This window comes from Martes martes, assembly GCF_963455335.1.
Source record: "Martes martes genome assembly, chromosome: 5".
Taxonomy (NCBI): Eukaryota; Metazoa; Chordata; class Mammalia; order Carnivora; family Mustelidae; genus Martes; species Martes martes.
Window position 1 is genome coordinate 72,869,568 of NC_137892.1, and position 20,362 is coordinate 72,889,929.

At 33.8% G+C, this 20,362-nt stretch overlaps 1 protein-coding gene across 1 annotated transcript in view; it reads left to right on the top strand.

Annotated features, from left to right (window-relative positions):
• The window catches only part of ADAMTS6 (ADAM metallopeptidase with thrombospondin type 1 motif 6), a 292,490-nt gene that overhangs the window by 213,964 nt on the left and 58,164 nt on the right, over positions 1 to 20,362 (top strand). The window contains exons 14-17 of the mRNA XM_080804246.1: positions 6,572 to 6,674; positions 13,001 to 13,134; positions 14,941 to 15,064; positions 15,599 to 15,679. Of these exons, the coding sequence (XP_080660372.1) occupies positions 6,572 to 6,674; positions 13,001 to 13,134; positions 14,941 to 15,064; positions 15,599 to 15,679 (442 nt within the window). The remainder of the gene's footprint in view (positions 1 to 6,571; positions 6,675 to 13,000; positions 13,135 to 14,940; positions 15,065 to 15,598; positions 15,680 to 20,362) is intronic.

Consider the following 20,362-nt stretch of genomic DNA (forward strand, 5'->3'; position numbering starts at 1 on the left):
ATTTTGTTTGCAACTTCTAAGAGAAGGTGTGGAAGCAAGGACTTTGTTAGCCCTTGTGTCATTGCATGACTTAGAAAGTGATGCCTGTTTGGGTAAACAAATAAAAATGTCCTTTCTTCGCAGTCCCATGTCAAGTACGTCTGACTTGCTAAGCAGATCAGGGGCTGGAATTTAAATTCCACTTATGCTCCTGAAACTAATAGGGTATATAACCAGCTAAGAGTATGTTGCCATCCTGGAGAGGAAGAGGAAAATTAAATTTGGGGAGTGTTGAAGTGTTGTCTAGTGTAATGGTGAAGAAGCAAAAGTGCATTTAGTGCGGAAACAAGAAAGGAAGAAGCAGCAGAAGGTGAAAAGGGCAAAAGAGAAAAGAAGTAGGGGAATAAAATGCCAGTTTTGCTCATTTTGCAATTTTACATGAGGCCATAGAAATCCTTGTGTCCTGCCAGCCTGCCTATCTCCTTTATGAAGAAGAGAGGAATGGGAAAGGGGATAAAGAATTTTCTTGCTCAGCTTTCTTCTCACACTTTATTACAGATAAGAAGACACAACACAGTATTTATGGAATTGTCCTCATTTGTAAGATATTTTGGGATGTATTTCTCTTGAAGTTAAGTGGCATTTTGGGTGTATTTTGCAAATGAAAGAGAGAAAGCACAAAAGCCTTCTGCAACTTGCCAAGGTCACCCTATTCTTTGGGACAAAACCAGGATTAGAAACCCAGTAATAGAAATGCCACTACAAAGTTTGTCAGCGGAAGCTGAGATTTCTTTCTATAGCAACTTTTATGCCCCAATGAATTATCTTTTTTTTTTTTTTTTTAGGTTTATGTACCAATAAAGAGTATTAAGTTTAGTAAAAAAGAGATGCTTTTAAACAATCAGTGTAATTGGAAGTGTACATAGTCTGGAGAATGTGCTAATAACATACATATCTCTGTAAAAAAAATGTGCTGATAAAGATGCTAGTATTAATTTTTTTATTTCTTCGAAAATACCAAGATTAAAAATGCTGAGACCTGTAGCTTTGCCCTCTGGATTTATGTGGGATCCTGCTGGTTGCTTTTTAGATGGAGAGGATGCTTGATTAGTGTTAACACCAGGAGGCTGAAAACCTGTCAGGCTTTACATAAAAAATTGGTTGCTTATGCCCACTGTTTTTGCATGGTGTCAGCATTTATTACCTTTAAGCAATTTTTTAAAAAAGATTTATTTATTTATTTATTTGACAGACAGAGATCACAAGTAGGCAGAGAGGCCGGCAGAGAGAGAGGGGGAAGCAGGCTTCCCGCCAAGCAGAGAGCCTGTTGCGGGGCTCCATCCGAGGACACAGGGATCATGACCTGAGCTGAAGGCAGAGGCTTTAACCCACTGAGCCACCCAGGCGCCCCACCTTTAAGCAATTTAAAACGCATTACTCTTAAAAAAAAAAAAAAAAAAAAAAAGCATTACTCTTTAAACTCTCTACTATTCCTAAAAAAAAACAAAAATAAAAACATATTTTATGTAATTTTTCCTTAAGAAATTATTCTTTTCTTTGATCACTCTTTTCCTTTGGAAAGAGAATATACAACTCCTACTGAGTTAATTTCTAATCAACACAAATTCAGAGCGTTCACTGAAGGAAACATTGAAATCAGAAAAACAGAACAGCTGGTAAATTCTAACAGAACTAGCTGGTATATTCTAGAAACAGAAAGGCATGGGATCAAGTCTTCTACAGTTTCCATGCTATTCTTGAACCTCCTTAACACACTCTTGTTTCAGGGCCTTTGTATTTACTATTTACTTTTCTCACAGATGTGTAAATCACTCCCACCATTTCTTCTAACTCTCTGCTGAAGGGCTACCTTATTGGAGAGAATTTCTCTGACCATACCATTTTATTTTTAAAGATTTTATTTATTTATTTATTTATTTGATACAGAGAGAGAGAGAGATCACAAGTAGGCAGCGAGGCAGGCAGAGAGAGAGGGGGAAGCAGGTTCCCTGCTGAGCAGAGAGCCCAATGCAGGGCTTGATCCCAGGACCCTGAGATCATGACCTGAGCTGAAGGCAGAGGCCTAACCCACGGAGCCACCCAGGCACCCCAAGACCATACTATTTTAAAACAACTTCCCCTTCACCTCACCATCAATCCCCTTATTTTTCTTCTTTCTCACCTCCAACTGGAATGAACTCCTGAAAGCAGGGACCTAATCTGTTTTATTGCTTTATCTCCAGAGTTTACATCATATGTGACACATTTGCTGAGCAGAAGAAAGACATTTAAGGCCAGTTCTTAATGGCTGGTTTTAAGAGGACTAATGATAAGCTTATGATGTGCCCATATGAAAGCCGTCAAGGTCTAGATACCTTACGTTTAGGGATCAGATTGTTCAGTGTAGATCTAGAAGAAAGGGTTGTAGGAAGATAGATTTGGGCTAAAAGTAAGAAAGAACCTGATAATTGCAGCTGCCTGAAAAGTATTTGATTTTTCTATAGATGCTTGTACAGAATGCATGATCACTTTAGGGATAATTGTAGAGGAAATTGAAGCATCTTATGCAAATTAGATTACAGTCTTAGAAGTGTATGATTCTGTATTGACTCAAAAATTAATCACTGAGTTTGGTCATTCTTTAAAGTGCTGCTGGACATATGTATCTATTATGTTACCATCCTAAATCAGGGGGTTGAAAAATTCCATCTCCTCTACCAAAGTTGGCCCTGTCACCTCTTTTTGTAAATAAGATTTTATTGGAACACAGAACTGACCTTTCATTTGCATATTGCCTATAGCTTCTTTCACACCATAATGCCCCTGTTGAGGAGTTGCAACAAAGACTGTATGGCATACAAGGTCTAAAATATTCTTATGTGGCCCTTTACAAAAAATGTTGACCATCCTCTGCCCTTAACCAATAAACTGCAAAAAATAATATATAGAAATAAATAAATCTCTATTCAGTCTCCCAAATACCTCATCAACATCATCATCATTATTATTTTTGATTGTTATATCAGTAAATTTCCAACCATAATAATATAAACCTCTCTGAATATTTAAATAGAGGGACTTTAATCGAAAAAAAAATGGTTACATAGACGTTGGAAGAGGCTGGCAAGCCCATAGATCAACATCAACAGGAAGATGCCACCACTCCTTCCAGGGAGACCAAAGAAGAGGGTGGTTTTATCGGAGTCTAGATGCTGAATTATAGGATAGAATCATAGGATAGGTCCAGAGAGGGGAGGGATGGGGTAAGTGTGGCGCTATTACCTGAAGTTGGAATCACAAAAAGATTCTTCTGCCTATGGCGCTGCCATGAGGTAGAGAGAAAGAAAGAGAAATACTCTGGCTTCTCCCAGTAGTGCCTTCATTGCCTGAATCATTGTCAGAAGTCAGCACACACAGAAGACTGGGAAATGGAGCTTGCAGAGTTCATTCCCCAGGGCAGAGCAGGAGAAGGTGAGGAATGAATCTAAGAATGCCTAGACCCAAGACCAGAACAGCTGCTAATAGTTATTCACTTCTGCCCTATGCCAGGTACAGAGCTAAACAGTTCACATGAATCCTCTCCTAGGAGGTAAATACTAGTATTATCCCTAGCTTATAGATGAGGTTTGGAAAACTGAGTGCATTGCTAAAAGCCATGAATTAAATAAAAGACCAAGTTAGAATTGAATCCAGGTTTGTCACACTCCAAAATTTTGCTTTTAGCCCTCTTGTTTTATAAATGAGGAAAAAGTAGTTTGGAGAAGAAAAGAAAGTTGCAGCTGAAATGACAGAAACTCAAGTTACTCCTATTAAGTTTTTATACATCTTAACAGAGCTAAAACTTTATGCTGTTACTGTAGCATTCAGAGTTCAGCTCCCATTCTAATGAAGGAGTGTCCTTACACCCTGAAACTATCACTAAGCAAACATTTATAGCCAGTGCACTCGGTAAAAAGGATTATTAATTACAAATGCCTAAGAGTGTTGAAAGAGATTAAATAGATAATATATCTATAGGCTTCTGAATAGTATACCATAGAATGGGTACTTGCTGAATGCTTAGTAAATGCTAAGTAGCTGTTGTCATTGTTTATATTTTTATTATGCTGGCCCTGAGTAGTTATTAGAGGAAAGAATATAGGTTAGAAATTTTATGAAATATTATCCAGGTGTTTTGTTAAACTATAATATCCTCCTGTCGGACTTTTCACTTTGCCTATATTTAGGAGATTCGTTACAAGATAGTCAAGAATGGGATTTTTTGTTTGTTTTTAAGTAAATAGTCTTCATAATGCCTTAGTTTGTTAATTCAGGGTTTTTTTTAAAAATGTACCAGTGGTTTTCTATGACATGTCATCTTCTCTTATTACTTCATAAGTTTCTTTTGTCTATGATGGAACTATTCCCAACATACGACCTTCTCCTTCCTGTAACCATGGCTTTACTTCACTTCCTTCTTAATAGTTTTAACCCCCTAGAAATATTCTTTCTCACCTAGCTCAATTCCTATAATACTTTATAATATTATAAAAAATAATTACTTATAATACTTGTAATTGTGCTATACTCTTGATTTTCCTCCTATACAAATCATGTGACACATGGATCTTTTACCTTATGGAGCACCTATAGGCCACCTATGCTGTGCTGTGGTATACTCATTGCCTGAGACAGCACTGCTGTTCTCCCATTTGTGTCCCATTTCTCCAGCTAGACTGAAAGCCATGCTTGGATGAATGTTTTAGTGGTTGGTGCTTTACAAATACTTAAGTTTTATTGGAAAACTTGTAGTTAGAGTTCAAAATAACTATTTTTTTATGTTTGCTTAAAAATTAGTCTTGCTACATGGCAAAGCCACCAACCAGTTTCATCCTTGAATGGGAGTCCCTGAAAAAGTGTCTAGAATGGCTTTTCTTTGATGCAAAGATTGGCACACGGTGAAACAAAACACCCTGGAAGTGTGTCTATCCAGCATGATGCACTAGGTAGCCTATGTTAAATAGTCGTTTTTCATTTTTTTTTTAAAGACAAGAAGGGTTATTGGACAAGCAGAATCATTGGGTTTGATATTGCGGTGTCGAACTTTAATGTGCAGAAATTAATTTATAATATGGGGCTCAAAATGGAACGTAGACCTATTGACACTGTTTTCAGATTTTGAGGCTTTTTTTTTTTAAGATTTTATTTATTTGAGAGAGAGAGAGAATGAGAGCGAGTGAGCATGAGAGGGGGAAGGTCAGAGGGAGAAGCAACCCCCCCCCCCCCCCGCTGAGCAGGGAGCCCTATGCGGGACTCGATCCCAGAACTCCAGGATCATGACCTGAGCTGAAGGCAGTAGCTCAAACGACTGAGCTACCCCGGCACCTGAATTTGAGTCTTTGGACTTGATATGGTAGAGATTTGAACCACAATATATAGGAAGTAATGATGACCAAATGACTATGGGCACATTGTGATTTGTTGTTTTTGTACAAGCTTCAAGGGACCATTTATAATATACTAACCTCAGAAAACTATATAAAGTAAATGTAAAGATCCAAGGGAGGGCAGTAAAAAGTCCTTGATTGATCTCTGAGAGTTTAATCTACTCATCACTTATTCACAATTAAGAATTTTATCTCCTGACCTGTTTTATTCTTCCTTATGTGAGCAGGATATTGTTTTAGGTGCTACAACTATAGAAGTCTAAAAGATAAGTCAAATTAGGTCATATTGCTCAAACACTGTGAAAGGTTATACTTCTAATTCTTTGTGAATTTAAAGATTGAATTTAGGATGGCCTGTGGCATTTGGAATCTAGACCTAGCTGCATTGGCAAGGTTTTCCTTTTTTAAAAAATTCAGGTAGATGAAACATTCCAAACTTTTAGAAAACAAATAACCTTCTCTTCACCCTCTCAACATCCTTCTCTCCTCCCCACCCAACACATGCAGATGTTTTTAACCAATTTAGTATTTTATTTTCCATGATGTTCATAGATTAAATGTAAATCTTAGTAAGTCCAAATTCCTTGAATTTGAAGGTGTTTAGACTTGAGAACTAGCATTTGCCCAGTTCATTCCACATCTTAAAATATGGTTTTTGTCAAGGCTAGACAGTAAACAGCTATAGTAGTAGGGATCCAAACCACAATTAATAGTGCTGAATGTTGTATTACAAACCTGCCTCTTGATTCCTTAAAATAAAGAGCTGGGAGTAGCTGTGGCAACTGGACCTTAAATAATGTTACCAAAAGAGATTTTGTGTTTTAGTTTTTTCATCTAGTTTTTATATGTATTTACAATCCTGATGGATTGATTGCAAAGTGGACTATGACATATATCTGACTATAAAGTTATAAGGAAACTGTCTGACACTTAATTTCATATAAATTACTTCAGTTATTTATTCTGTGGCTAAGATATAATTCAGATACATCAGTTTGAATACTGCTGTAGGATGAGTAAATGTAAAGTAAATGCCAGAGTTATAGCTACAGCATCAGGCAGTGAGCTAATGTGACGAATTCAGGCAATTTTAATTTTAGGGACATTGTCCCTTAGTTTTAGTATTTTTCAACAATCATACCATTTATGATTTTATTTTATTTTAGCCATGTCCTTTGGGGGCCCGAGATTTTCGAGAGAAACAATGTGCAGACTTTGACAATATGCCTTTCCGTGGAAAGTATTATAACTGGAAACCCTATACTGGAGGTAATGTATAACCAGCAGAGCATTCATCATGCTTGAGAGCTTTGCAAATATAAAAGAATATATAAATACATACAAACACACATATACATTCATACATATACTAGTAGAAATCAGTGTTTGCAAATCAAAGCAGGATAATGCTTATAGTACTATAAAGTTTCCCCGTAATAAAGTTTATGTTAGTAAAAATGATCAGAGATCATTTATAAAAACCTAATTCTATTTAACAAGGTACAAAAGTCCTAGAAAGGATATAAATCCAAATAATGCTTTTTAATTCTTGAGACGTTCTTGAGATAAATGGACATTACATTATAACCATTTATAATCACTAAATATTTAGAATTATCACCCTGAAAGCAACTTGTAACAATATAAATCAGTTTAAAAGTGGCCAGGAACACCTATATTCTTTCTTGGTCAAAGGCCAAGGATCTTCCAATAGATTATTATTATTCTTTTTTAGTGTTGGGGATCATTTTTACCCTTTAATTTGGGCATGTATTGAACACTAATTGTTCAGTAAACACCAGAAGTTTTCTTGTATTCCCAAAATACAAATTAAATTTTGTCAAAATTTTCTCTTGGAGAAATTGAATGTACTTTTAAAAAATTTCTATTGTTTGTTTTTTATTCTACTATCTTGCCTTGAAAATCTTCCAACAGAGCAATATTAAAAGAATTTTACATTGATAAGATTATACCATTCACATTATAATATACTTTGTTACATGTCTGGTCATCTCTCCATCCATTAATCCATTAATTTTTTGATGTGTGTCAAAGTAAATTATAGTCATTGCTATACTTTCCTCTAAATACTTCAACATGTATAACATTAACCACAGTTCAATATTTATTTATTAAGAGGTTAGATTATGTACAATGCAATGCACAATCTTAACTGTACTTTCCCTGAGTTCTGACAAATGCGCACACCTGCAAAACCCTACTAACATACAGAACATTACCATACCTCCAAAATTCTCATAGTCCCCATAGTCCTTCCCAGTCAATAGCTGCCTCTACCTATTTCTTCCAAGAGGCAACCCTGTTCTGATATATTTTTTCCTTACCATATATTAGTTTTGCTGGTGCCAGAACTTCATATAAGTGAAATCATGTCATATTTACTGTTTTGGGCCTTGTGTTTTTGAGATCCATCCACGTTATTGCACATATGAATAGCTCATTCCTTTTTATTGCTGAGCAGCGTTCCATTGTAAAAACCAGTTTGTTTTCCCATCCTGCTATTGACGGCTGACCACCTGAGTTGTTTCTAGTTCTCAGCTGTTCTGAATACGCTGCTGTGAACATTTTTGTAGCATTCTTTTTGTGAGCATATGTTTTCATTTCTCAGGTAAATACTTAGGAGTGGAATTGCTGGGCAATAGGAGAGGTGTGCGTTTAGCTTTAAAAGAAATTGCCAGATGTTTTTCCAAAATGATGTACCATATTACACTCCCACCAACAACATATGAAAGTTATGTTTGTTCCACATCCTTGCCAACATTTGGTATTTTCAGTCTTCTGTTGGTAGGTGTATAATAATGTCTCAGTGCTGTTTTAATTTGTGTTTTCTGATCATTGATTATGTCAAGTACATTTCTATGTGCTTATTGACCATTTATAAATCTTCTTGGTACACTTGTAAAGTGACTGTTCCAATCCTTTGTCTATTTTTAATTGGTTATTTATCTTTCTATTCTTGAGTGGTAGTTATTTATCAGATAAATTTCATGAATATTTTTTCACATCTTTGGACTTTCCTTTTACTTTTTTAATGGTGTTTAAAAATTAAGATTTTAAGTTTGATGAATGCTATTTTTTCATTTTTTTCCCTTTTATGGTTATTGTGTTTAGTGTCCTGTCTTAGAAGCCTTTGCCTTTCTCAACTCAATAAGATATTTTCTTATGTTTTCTTCTACAAGCTGTATGGTCTTGGTCTTTATATTTGGGTCTATAGTCTAAAACTAATTTGGGGTTATGGTGTGTATTTGTAATTTCAATTCTATTTTCTTTCACTTATTTGTCAACAATAGAAATGCACAATGAAATGTTTACAATGTGCAATGAAATGAAATGGTAGCAGTACTATGCTAACACCACACTGACTGAATTATTGTAAATGCATAGTCTTGGACACAGGTAGTGTAAGTTCCTCCAACTTTGATCTATTTTTCAAGAGTTCTTTGGATACTTTAGGTGCTTTGCATTTCTATCTAAATTTTAAAATTGCTATTAATTACTACAGAAAAACATGCTGGGCTTATGATTGCTATCATGTTGAATCTATAGGTAGTTGAAGGGGCACTGATAAATTAACAATATTATTTTAACATTGAATATTGAATTCAATAGTGAATTTATGAACATTATATATATATATGTCCATTTATAAATGTTTTCTTTAATTTTCTTTATGTTTTCTTTAATTTCTCTCAGCTATGTTTTATAGTTTTAGGTGTTAGGTCTTGTACTTCTTTTGTTAAATCTATTTCTGAGTAATTTTTTTGCAACTATTTTAAATAAAAGTTTAAACTATACCATTTTCAATTGCTTGCTCTAATATCCAAAAACACATAGATTTTTGTGTATTAAGTTTGTATTCTGTGACCTTCCTAAATTTACTTAGTCATTCTCTTAAGAACAACTGTTAGTCAATACTTGTTTTGTAGATTGCTTAGGATTTTCTTGGTAAATAGTCATGTTATCTGGAAGTAGAAACTGTTTGTATCAATTGTTAAGTCTTTTAATTCATGTTCTTGCCTTAATACACTGGATTGGCTCTTCAGTACAATTTGTACATGTATGAGTATATGTATTTTTCTTTATTCTGTTAATATGGTGAATTGCTTGGTAGATTTTTATGTCAGACCAACCTTTTATTTCTAGGATAAACCCCATGTGGCAATGATTTTTTATCTTTTTATATGTTATTGGATTTAGTTTCTAATTTTTTATTAAGGGTGTTTGCATCTTTTTTTTTTTAAGGAATTCTGATTTGCAATTTTTTTCCTGTCCTGTGTTTGACAAGTTTGGGTATTAGATTTACTCTGGCTTCTAGAAATAGAATCCCTGTTTATTTTCAAAGAGATTGTAGGATTGGTATTATTTCTTCTTTAGAATAGATTTCACTACCAAAGCCACTAAGGCTTGGTATTTTTTTTTGTGGAAAAAAAATTATTACAAATTCAACTCCTTTAGTAGATAAAGAGCTGTTCACATTTTTTAAAAAATTTTATGTCTTCAAGAAACTATGGGATACTCCCATATACCATTTCTTGACAGAAAATTGATCATAACATTCTCTTACTATCCTGCTTAATATCTATAGGCTCTGTAGTGATGTATGCTCTTTCATTTCTGATATTGATAATATGTGTTTTCTCTCTTTTTCTTGATCAGTCTTGCTTGAGGTTTATTAATTTTATTAATCTTTTCAATGAATCAACTTTTGGCTTTAGTACTTTTTAATTTTTTTCTCTTTTATGAGTTTTGCTCTTATATTTATTATTTTTAAATTTGGGGTTTATTTTGCTTTTCTGTATTACTAAACTTGATTTTTTAAAAAATTTCCCTTAATTCAAAATCTTTTATTTACTTTGTGATTTCTCCTTTGGGTTTTTTGGGTTATTTAGAACTATGTTAGTTTTATTTCCAATTATTTGATATTTCCTAGATTTTTTGGTTATTGATTTCTAATTTCTACTATGATCAGAGAATACTCTGTATGATTTAAATTTTTAAAATTAATTGAGATTTGTTTTATAGTACCATTTATTGTTCATGTTGGTAATGTGCTATCTGTACTTGAAAAAGATGTGTTTTCTGCAATTGTTGGATGCAGTGTTCCATAGATATCCATCACATCAAGTTGGCTGTTAGTGTTGTTTAAATCTTTTATATTCTTTCTGATTTTTTTTTTCTGTAGTTCTTCTATCAGTTACGGGGAGAAATATGTTAAAAACTCTATTATATGGCTTTGCTTTCTTTTTCGCAAGTTTTTCAAATTGCTTTTATTAGGTACATATAAATTTAGGATTGCTTTGTCTTACTGTAGGAGGAAAAGAAGTGTCTGAAAAATAAATTACAGATTTAATAATTAACATCTAGGTAATTATAAGCTTAGTGAATTTACCCTAAATTCATAATAAGCTTTCACTTCATAAAAGCTTTCACTTTTCACTGAAGGTAACTGGTAATGATGTGACCTAATGTTTAAAGAATCATCTTAAATCTCTTTTCAAAATAATAGCAGTACCTCTTCTGAAAATTCTCTGTAGTTGAGTGGAGTGCCTAGATGGCTCAGCTGGTTCAGTGTCTGACTCCTGATGTCAGCTTGGGTGTTGATTTCAGGGTCATGAGTTCAAGACCTGTGTTGGGCTCCATGCTGGGTGTGGAGCCCACTATTAAAAAAAACAAAAAACAAAAAACAAAACAAAAAAGCACCTCTCTGTAGCTGAGGAAGCTGAACACATCTTCTGAAATGAAAAAGGGTGAAATGTATTCTTATTATTATCACATAGTGTAGTAGTCTAAGGAATACAGCCATGGTATTTATATGTTCTACATATCAAATGCTACCTTACATAATTAAATTATGTAAGAATTGAGTAAACAAAACTCATGTTTTCTTTTTAAAACCTGACACATAAAAAGCTACATTAAATTCCAAAGCATTACAGTAAAAAAATGGGAAAAGAACTATACTGGATAGTAATGAAAAAAATCCCAGTAAAGTTCATTGAAATTTAGAGTAAGTTTATTTATAAGAGTCTTACAAAAATGAATATAAATACCTTGATTATCAGTTTAGGAAGAAATTATTCTATTTATTACTTGTTATATTTGCTGTCAGGAGAGCAAAAGGTATCATTAACTTAAGTCTAATAAAAACATATCAAATTATATAGAAGTTCTATAACCTATACATTGAAAATGGAAGCAAACGTGGACTTAGGCCAGAGGAGGTAAACTGGCAGTTCAGGAACCAGTCTTTACTTACATAGATGTTTTAATCTCTAGAATTTTTGAAAACTTTGAATGAGTTACCAAAAAGCATTTTTTACTTTAAAACTCTAGGTTTCCATCTTTTCATGAAAAAACAGTATTTGACAATATTGGGCCATCTTCTTGCATTACACAACAATCAACTATATCAATGATCTTTAATGCAATGTTCTTTCTAATTTACCATTGTCTCTATCACTCATTTGGCTTGTCTCTTTGATTTCACATACCTTTGATGAGATTTGTAATTTCTACTGAGATTAAGCATGTCATTTTATCTTTCTGCCTTATTTTCATTGTTAGAAATTGTCTTTTTTATTTCAAAGAGAAATTTTATCAGCATGATTAGAATAAAAGCAAAATATTTTAAACTTCATCAAGCAAAGGTTGGACATAAAGTGTTTTTAAGTCATAAATTCAATCAGTAGTTACTTATTTATAAGTAACTTTCTCATGCACTGTTTTGAATAAAATAAATTCATATATATGACATCTTCCCAATATACTATGAGAGTATGATATTACCCTGCTTGTTTTTTTAAATTGCTACTATTTATGCCTATTTTTCACATCAAGCTTAAGAAATACAAATTTCAGCGACAAGATGAAAATGATGTAGTTCTTCTATTCACAAATAAAATTAGGTATTTTTAAATTATTCATGTTTAATGCTATATGTAATTACCTTTGATTTTGTAACAAGAATTATTCAAATTTAATGCTATAATTAATTTTACCTTGGATTTGCTTATCTCATAAAAACTTACCTCTACACTAAAGCCACATTCATGGAATACAGTTTGTTTAAAGTGGGTAGTAATTTAGAGGTTTGGTTTTGTTGTTTTTTCGTTTTTAATAACTACCATATCCTTGCTTGAAGTAGAGTTTTTGTATCAACTTCAGTTAATAAGTGACAAATGTTGTAGAAATCTCCCATTTGCTATATGAAGTTATTGTGCCAAGCCTCAAACTTTTATTTTCTTAGTTTTTTAAAAGTTTTTATTTCATCCATTTTTTTCAACATTCAGGTACCTCCGCTGTGTTCCCTTTTGACCTAAAATATATTATTAAATATATACTGGAAATACCTGAACGTTTTAAACCTTAAAACTGTTCAACAGATCTTCTGTCAAGTTGCATAAGCAATGAAAATAAATATCAAATTTTAGCAAAAGAGGGAAGAAACCTACACATCTGGGTATATAGTGAGCGAATGATGTCTCTATGAATTGTAAATTTACTGTGGTTAATATGGAATCACTGTTTCTTAAAAGAACCACTCCATTTATTTCTTTTCTGCTGTATTTGTCCAGGTGGGGTAAAACCTTGTGCATTAAATTGCTTGGCTGAAGGTTACAATTTCTACACTGAACGTGCCCCTGCAGTGATTGATGGAACTCAGTGCAATGCGGACTCACTGGATATCTGTATCAATGGGGAATGCAAGGTTGCTCCAATTACGAATTTTACTCCTTTTTGGGGGGGGGCTTTTGAGACTTTTGTCTTTTTAATCAGATGGTCGCTCCTAATTAATACTATGTTCAGTTTTAATAAAGAGAGCTACATTTTAGAGAAATTCAATTTCCAATTAGGTTAACTATACATACCGCTAAAGGTAGACTAGCCTATTCATATTCAAACATCATGTAGATACGATTTATTTTGGTGTTCCAGTTATGTATGTAGTAATTGCTAGAGCTCTGAATATATTTTGGACTTTAATTTCTGTTATTCTGTTCCGTTTATAAACAGATTACAAAGATGATAGGAAGAGAGAGGGAACAAGGATTTAGCTCATATTCATATGGCTACCACATGTTTTCATTGGAAGATTGTTTAATACATTTCATAGCATAATTTTTCCTCGAAGTGTGAAACAGCTATGTTCCTCCTACTTTGTCTCTTTTTGAAGCATTTTGAAGCACAGTGGTTTTCATTATAGAGTTAATCTTTACCTTACTAAAGCATTTTCTTTAGAGAATTAACCAGACTAGTTGAGAATTTTAAGAGCAAATCCATGCTATTTTCCTAGACCTGTGTATAAATCTTACCATAATAAGAAAAGCCGTAAAAACCACTGTTCTCATAACTTTTTTCACTGTTGTTTTTTTTTTTTACTTTATATTAAAGAGAAGCACAAAACTAAGTCTCAGAAACTGAGAAAGAAGCAATAAAAACACTATCTGTTTTGTGTCATAATTTATTGCCAAAGTTTCTGTCCTTCAGGCTACTTGATTCTCAACATACCTGATGATCCTGTGCATGTGTGTTATTTCTATGACAGTATTAAAATTTTGGGGGGTAGCAAAGACAAAAGTATAGGTTTTATTCAGAGATCACATGCCTGATATCAATGGCTAAAAGTCATTATACAAATTCAAGTGCCAAAATATGTACCAAAAATATATAAAAATCCATATTTCTATGATTAAATGCAAAACTCATAGGTAGAATTTCAGCTCCCAAGATCATATGCTTACCTGTCCTTGTTTTTATGACAATTTTATTCAGCTGGTGGAAATAGGTATTCATTTTTAAAGGTTTACCCTGTTTTGAATTCCGCAAGTAATCCTTGACACTAACAATTGGATATCCAAAAGCATCAGTGATTTAGAATAATGCTCAGTCACAACTCCTGCTGTTATAACCCTATGTAGGACAACAGGACAACATGGCATTTTTCTTAATTCTTGCATTTCTTTTTTTTTTTTTTTAAAGATTTTGTTTATTTATTTGGCAGAGAGAGAGACACAGCAAGAGAGGGAATACAAGCAGGGGAGTGGGAGAGGGAGAAGCAGGCTTCCCACTGAGCAGGGAGCCTGATGCAGGGCTCTATCCCAGGACCCTGGGATCATGACCTGAGCTGAAGGCAGTCGCTTAACCAACTGAGCCACCCAAGTGCCCCAAATCTTGCATTTCCTGATTGAAGGTATAAGTAAGAGTCCATTGCCAACAAATTATAATATTTTAAGATTTGGAGCATGGATTCTATAAATGAAAAAGAAACCTAGGTTAGAAGTACAGACATACATTCCTGGGGAATCAGAATTCTGTTCCTTTAAACTTATATGTTGAGAAATGTTAGCTAAGAAATTACTAGACTGGGAAGGAAAAAGTGGAAAGAGGAAAATATTTCCTGTTTTGATTTCCTTTACTGGAAAAACAAATAAATGAATAAGTTATATTTATTTGGTTAATTATGGTTCCAAGTGTTCCTCTTTATGACATACTGAATATTCTTCTCTGTTTTCAGCACGTAGGTTGTGATAATATTTTGGGATCCGATGCTAGGGAAGATAGATGTCGAGTCTGTGGAGGGGATGGAAGCACATGTGATGCCATCGAAGGGTTCTTCAATGATTCGTTGCCCAGAGGAGGTGAGTGTGTAGAGAAAACTCTTCTTTACACCTCTGTTGTCCTGGGAATAGCCAAAACACTTGATTTCTTTCCCACCCCCTTTTAAAAAATTTTTTTATTTTGGCAGACAGTGTTTTTCCCCCAAGTTTCTTTTATTCTCTTAAATATTAAATATAGATCCATGTAAGATATTTTAAGGAAATATTGTTCCCTTTCTACTTGACTTCATTTAGCCATGTTTCTCTCAGATCTGAATTCCCACAGAGCATTGATGGGAGGAGCATGTGTTGAGAAAAAAAAAACAAAACATGAACCATTATTATACATGTTGAGGCTTTAAAGACTATCTTGAGTTAGTTTAGAGAAAAAGAAAAATACTCTAGATGTGTTCATGAACTCAAAGGGGAATTTGCTCATATTGCATAATTTATAAAGTGCTAAGTCAAAGAAAGATTTGAAGAACAAGGAAACTTATTACTGAATGGTTACTAAACACTCATTTTCTGACCAAGGCTGCTCATGCTGCTTATTCCTGGCTATCTTCTGTGTTTCAGGCTACATGGAAGTAGTCCAGATACCAAGAGGCTCTGTTCATATTGAAGTCAGAGAAGTTGCCATGTCGAAGAACTATATTGGTAAGTAGCATATTTTGCTAGATTTTTAAAAATTACTGAGGAAAAGCAGCACATTATCTTGAAGGAAAACCATATTGCTTGGATAGAACACTTTCATGGTAAAATCAAGTTTTATAAGACCACACTGAAGAGCTAAACAAAAAATTAGTGGTTTATAACTTATTCTTCACTGGGTTATTTGATTTTTTGAAAATCAATTTTAATGAGGAATCTATATAGACAAAATGCATTTATTATAAGTATACATTTCAGGGGTGCCTGGATGGCTCAGTTGTTAAGTATCTGCCTCTGGCTCAGGTAATGATCCAAGGATCTTGGAATCGAGCCCCACAGCGGCTCGATTTGTAGGGGTCCTTTGTAGGGGTCTGCTTCTCTATCTCCCTCTGTGCTCTCTCTCTCTCTCAGTAACTAAAAAAAATCTTTTAGAAAAAAAGTGAGTGTACATTTCAAAGAGTATGACAATTATACATACATATAAGTTATAATATATAAATATATAAATAATAACGTATTAATTACTATAAATACATGAATTATTACTTTAAATATATATTACTATATAAAAATCTATTTATATATAGATATATACCACATATTTTTATATTTATATATTTATGTATATATATAAAAACCACAGCCAAGACACAACATTTCCAAGACTTCAAAACATTCTCTTATTGGCCTTTGTAGTCAATTTCCCTCAAACTCAGCCTTAGGTAAACACTAATTTCTTTTCTGATATTATGTATTTTATTTTTATTTGTTCTGAAATTTCACATGGTCCATAAAGTCTGTACTCTTATGTCTGTTTTTTTTCACCCAGGATGTTTTTGAGATTCATCTACATTTTTGAGTAATAAGTTGAGTATATTTAAAGTTCATTCCTTTATATTGCCAAGTAATTTTCCATTGTGTGGACATACCATAATTTGTTTATTGACTCACTTGATAGATATTTGAGTCATTTACAGTGTTTGACTCTTACGAATAAAGCTTCTTTGAACACTTATAGACAAACATTGTGTAGAGATATATTTTCATTTCTTATGGATAAAAACCTAAGAGCAAAATGGCTGGGTCATATGGTATGTACATGTTTAATTTTATAAGAAATTAATAAACTGTTTCCCAAGTGGTGGCTATCATTTATATTCCTACAAGTATCATAGAAGAGTTTTGGTTGCTTTATATTCTTGTCAATACTTGATATTGTTGATCTTTTATTTTATTATTTTTAAAAGATTTTATTTACTATTTGAGAGAGAGAGAGAGAGCTTGAGAGGGGAGAAGGTCAGAGGGAGAAGCAGACTCCCCATGGAGCTGGGAGCCCGATATGGGACTTGATCCTGGGACTCCATTACCATGACCTGCACAGAAGGCAGTCACTTAACCAACTGAGCCACCCAGGCACCCTATTGTTGACCTTTTAAATTTTACCCTTATAGGTATCTTTTTTTGTGAAGTGTCTCAATAAATATTTTGCCTTCTTTAATTTTTTTTCTCTTAATCAAATTAGGAGTTCTTTGTATATTTTAAATACATGTCTTTGCTCAAATATACATTTTATGAATATCTTTTCCAGGTCAGTGGCTTGTTTATTCCTTTTCTTAATGGGTCTTTTGATTTTCACAAAATCGAATTTATTAATTTGTTTATAGTTTAAGCTTTTGTGTCTTGCCTTAGAAATTTTGCCTTCCCCATAGTTGCAAATATTGTCTTCAATGTTTCTTCAAGAAATTACAGTTTTAGGGGGTGCCTGGTGAGCTTAGTTTAAAAAGCGTCTGACTCTTGCTTTTGGCTCAGGTCATGATCTGAGGATTGTGAGATGGAGCTCTGCAACTGGCTCCACACACAGCGCAGAATCTGGTTGAGATTCTCTCCCTCTCCTCCCTTCCCTTCTCACTCATGCTTACTCTACCCCTCTCTCTCAAACTGAAAAAACAGTTAATTACTGTTTAGCTTTTATATTTAGATATATGACCCATTTTGAGTTCTTATGTAAGGTATAAAGTAAGGGTTCAGTTTTTTGGTTTTTTTTCATATAGATATTCAGTTACCATAGCACTATTTGTTGAAAAGACCATCATTTCCCTCATTGAATTACCTTGACATTTCTGTTAAAGGTCATTTAAACATGAATGTATGGGTCTCTTTCTGTTCCCTTCCATTGATATATATGTAGGTGTCTATCCTTAAATCAAAACTATGTTGTATTAATTAATAGACTTTTCTAGTAGAATCCCAAAATAGGAAGCATTAGGTTCTCAAATTTGTTCTTCTTTCTCAAAATAATTTTTGCATATCTAGGGCCTATACATTTCTGTATGCAGTTTAAAATAAACTTGTCAATTTCTGCAAAAAGAGATTATATGGAATGTGTAGATCAATCTGGGGAGAATTGGTATCTTAAAGATATTACCTTCCAACACATGAAAAGATATACCTATATATTTATTTAAGTCTTTATATTTGTTCACCAGTGTTTATTTTTCAGTGTATGGGTCTTGCACCCATTTTTTCTTAAATCTACCATTAAATATTTCATACTTTTTGATGTCATTATAAATGGTATTGATATTTTAATTTCATTTTTGAAAGATTTATTGTTATGTAACAATACAATTGATTTCTTTTTGTATTGATCTCATGTCCTGTGATTCTTTCAATCCATGAGAGTGGAATATCTTTTAGTTTGTGTTGTTTTCAGTTTCTTTCACCAATGTTTTATAGTTTTTTAGAGTACAGGTCTTTTACCTCTTTAGTTAAGATTATTCATGGGTATTTTATTCTTTCTGATGCAGTTGTAATTGGGATTTTTTTTTTTTAAGATCTTATTTATTTATTCATCGTAGGGGGGGGAGGCAGACTGGCAGAGGAGGATGCAGGCTCCCCACTGGGCAGAGAGCCTGATATAAGACTCCATCCCAGAAGACCTGAGCTGAAGGCAGATGCTTAACCAACTGAGCCACCCAGGCATCCCTAGGATTGTTTTCTTAATTTCTCTTTCTGCTACTTTGTTATTGCTGTATAGACACACTACCAATTTCCGGGTATTAATTCTGTATTCTGCAACTTTACTGAATTCTTTTATACTTCTGATAGTTTTTTGGTGGAGTCTGTAGGATTTTCTATGTATAGTATCATGTCATCTGCAAACAATGACACTAACTTTTCAGCTTAAGAACAACTGATTCAAAAGTTTTATGAGTTTTCCAGTTGTTTACTGTTGGAGGGCAAGTCCAATACCAGTTATCTCAACATGGAAAGAAGTGGAAATTCTTTTTATTTGATGTTTGACCCTTTAAGACAAATTTAGACTCTTCAGAAACCTCTAGCAAGACCTGTATGAGTTCTTATTCCCTTGGAAATATCCCCTTGCTTAAATCTTTTTAAAGATAAGACCACATCTAGAATGCTTCTTTAGATGGAGCATCAGTATTATCAGGCTCTTCCTTCCTTTATTTAAGAAAACCTCCCTATTAGGGCACCTGGGTGGCTCACTCAGTTAGGTGTCTGAACTCTTGCTTTCACCTCAGGTCATGATTTCATAGGTCATGAGATCAAGTCCTGTGTGGGGCTCCACCCTGAGTGGGGGAGTCTGCCTGGGGTTTCTCTCCCTCTGCTCCTACCCCCACTCTCTGTCTCTCACTCTTTCTAAAATAAATGAGTAAATTTTAAAAAAACCTCTTTATTTTTATGCCATAATTTTGGATTCTTTTCCACATCAAAGGACTAAAAAATAAGAATCCTAATATCAGATTTTTCCCTTTGATAATACTCTGTCTATAAAGTCACATCTTCCTCTCTTATTCATTCCTTTTTAAATACTTGGTGTTTTTCTGCATTTATTATAGTACCAGCAAAAGCGAGGTAAGATCTACTCATTAAGTAGTTGAAAAAATGGAAAGTGAGAGTTAAAATTGAAGGAGAATTCAGAGCTACTGGTGGTGGGTGGGGGAGGCTTGTTTTAATTTTTGTTTTCAATATTTCATATCATACAGTCTCAGATGTCCTTACATAGCCAAAGTACTTTCAATGTGTTAAGTGACAGAAAACTGGTTGACAAATCCCAAAAGATTAGTTAGATTTATTTTTGACAATTAAATGAATTTTCACAACATATCTGGAGTCAAGAAAGTACAAGTAACTTGCCAGGTGGACAGGGTTGGGGGTATGGAAATGGTATATAATATTAAGGACAAGTGGTAGAGGTCCAGAGAGTCAGAGACTCTATGTGCCATGACCTTTTTAGTGCTTTTGAGCTGCTTGTTCATCTGGCCTGAGAAAATTTTGTGTGTGTGTTTTTTAAAGGTTTTTGTTTTTGTTTTTGTTTTTTTTTAAGTGTACATGCATGCACAGGTTGAAGGGGAGAGGGAGACAGAGAGAGACAGAAGACTCTCTGCTGAGCATGGAGCCCTGTGTGGGGTTTGATCTCACAACCCTGAGGTCATGACCTGAGCTGAAACCAAGTCAGATGGTTAGCCAACTGAGCCACCCAGGCACCCCTGTGATAAAGGTTTTGAAGAAGCTAGCATGTTAACAAAAAATTATACTGACATGTTTGTCATTGTCAAATCATGATCATCATTATTAAAATTACCATCATCCTTTTATTTATGGGAGTTTTTATATAGTAATGCTAATAGCCCTTTTTCTTATCACATATTTATAAAACTTTTTTTT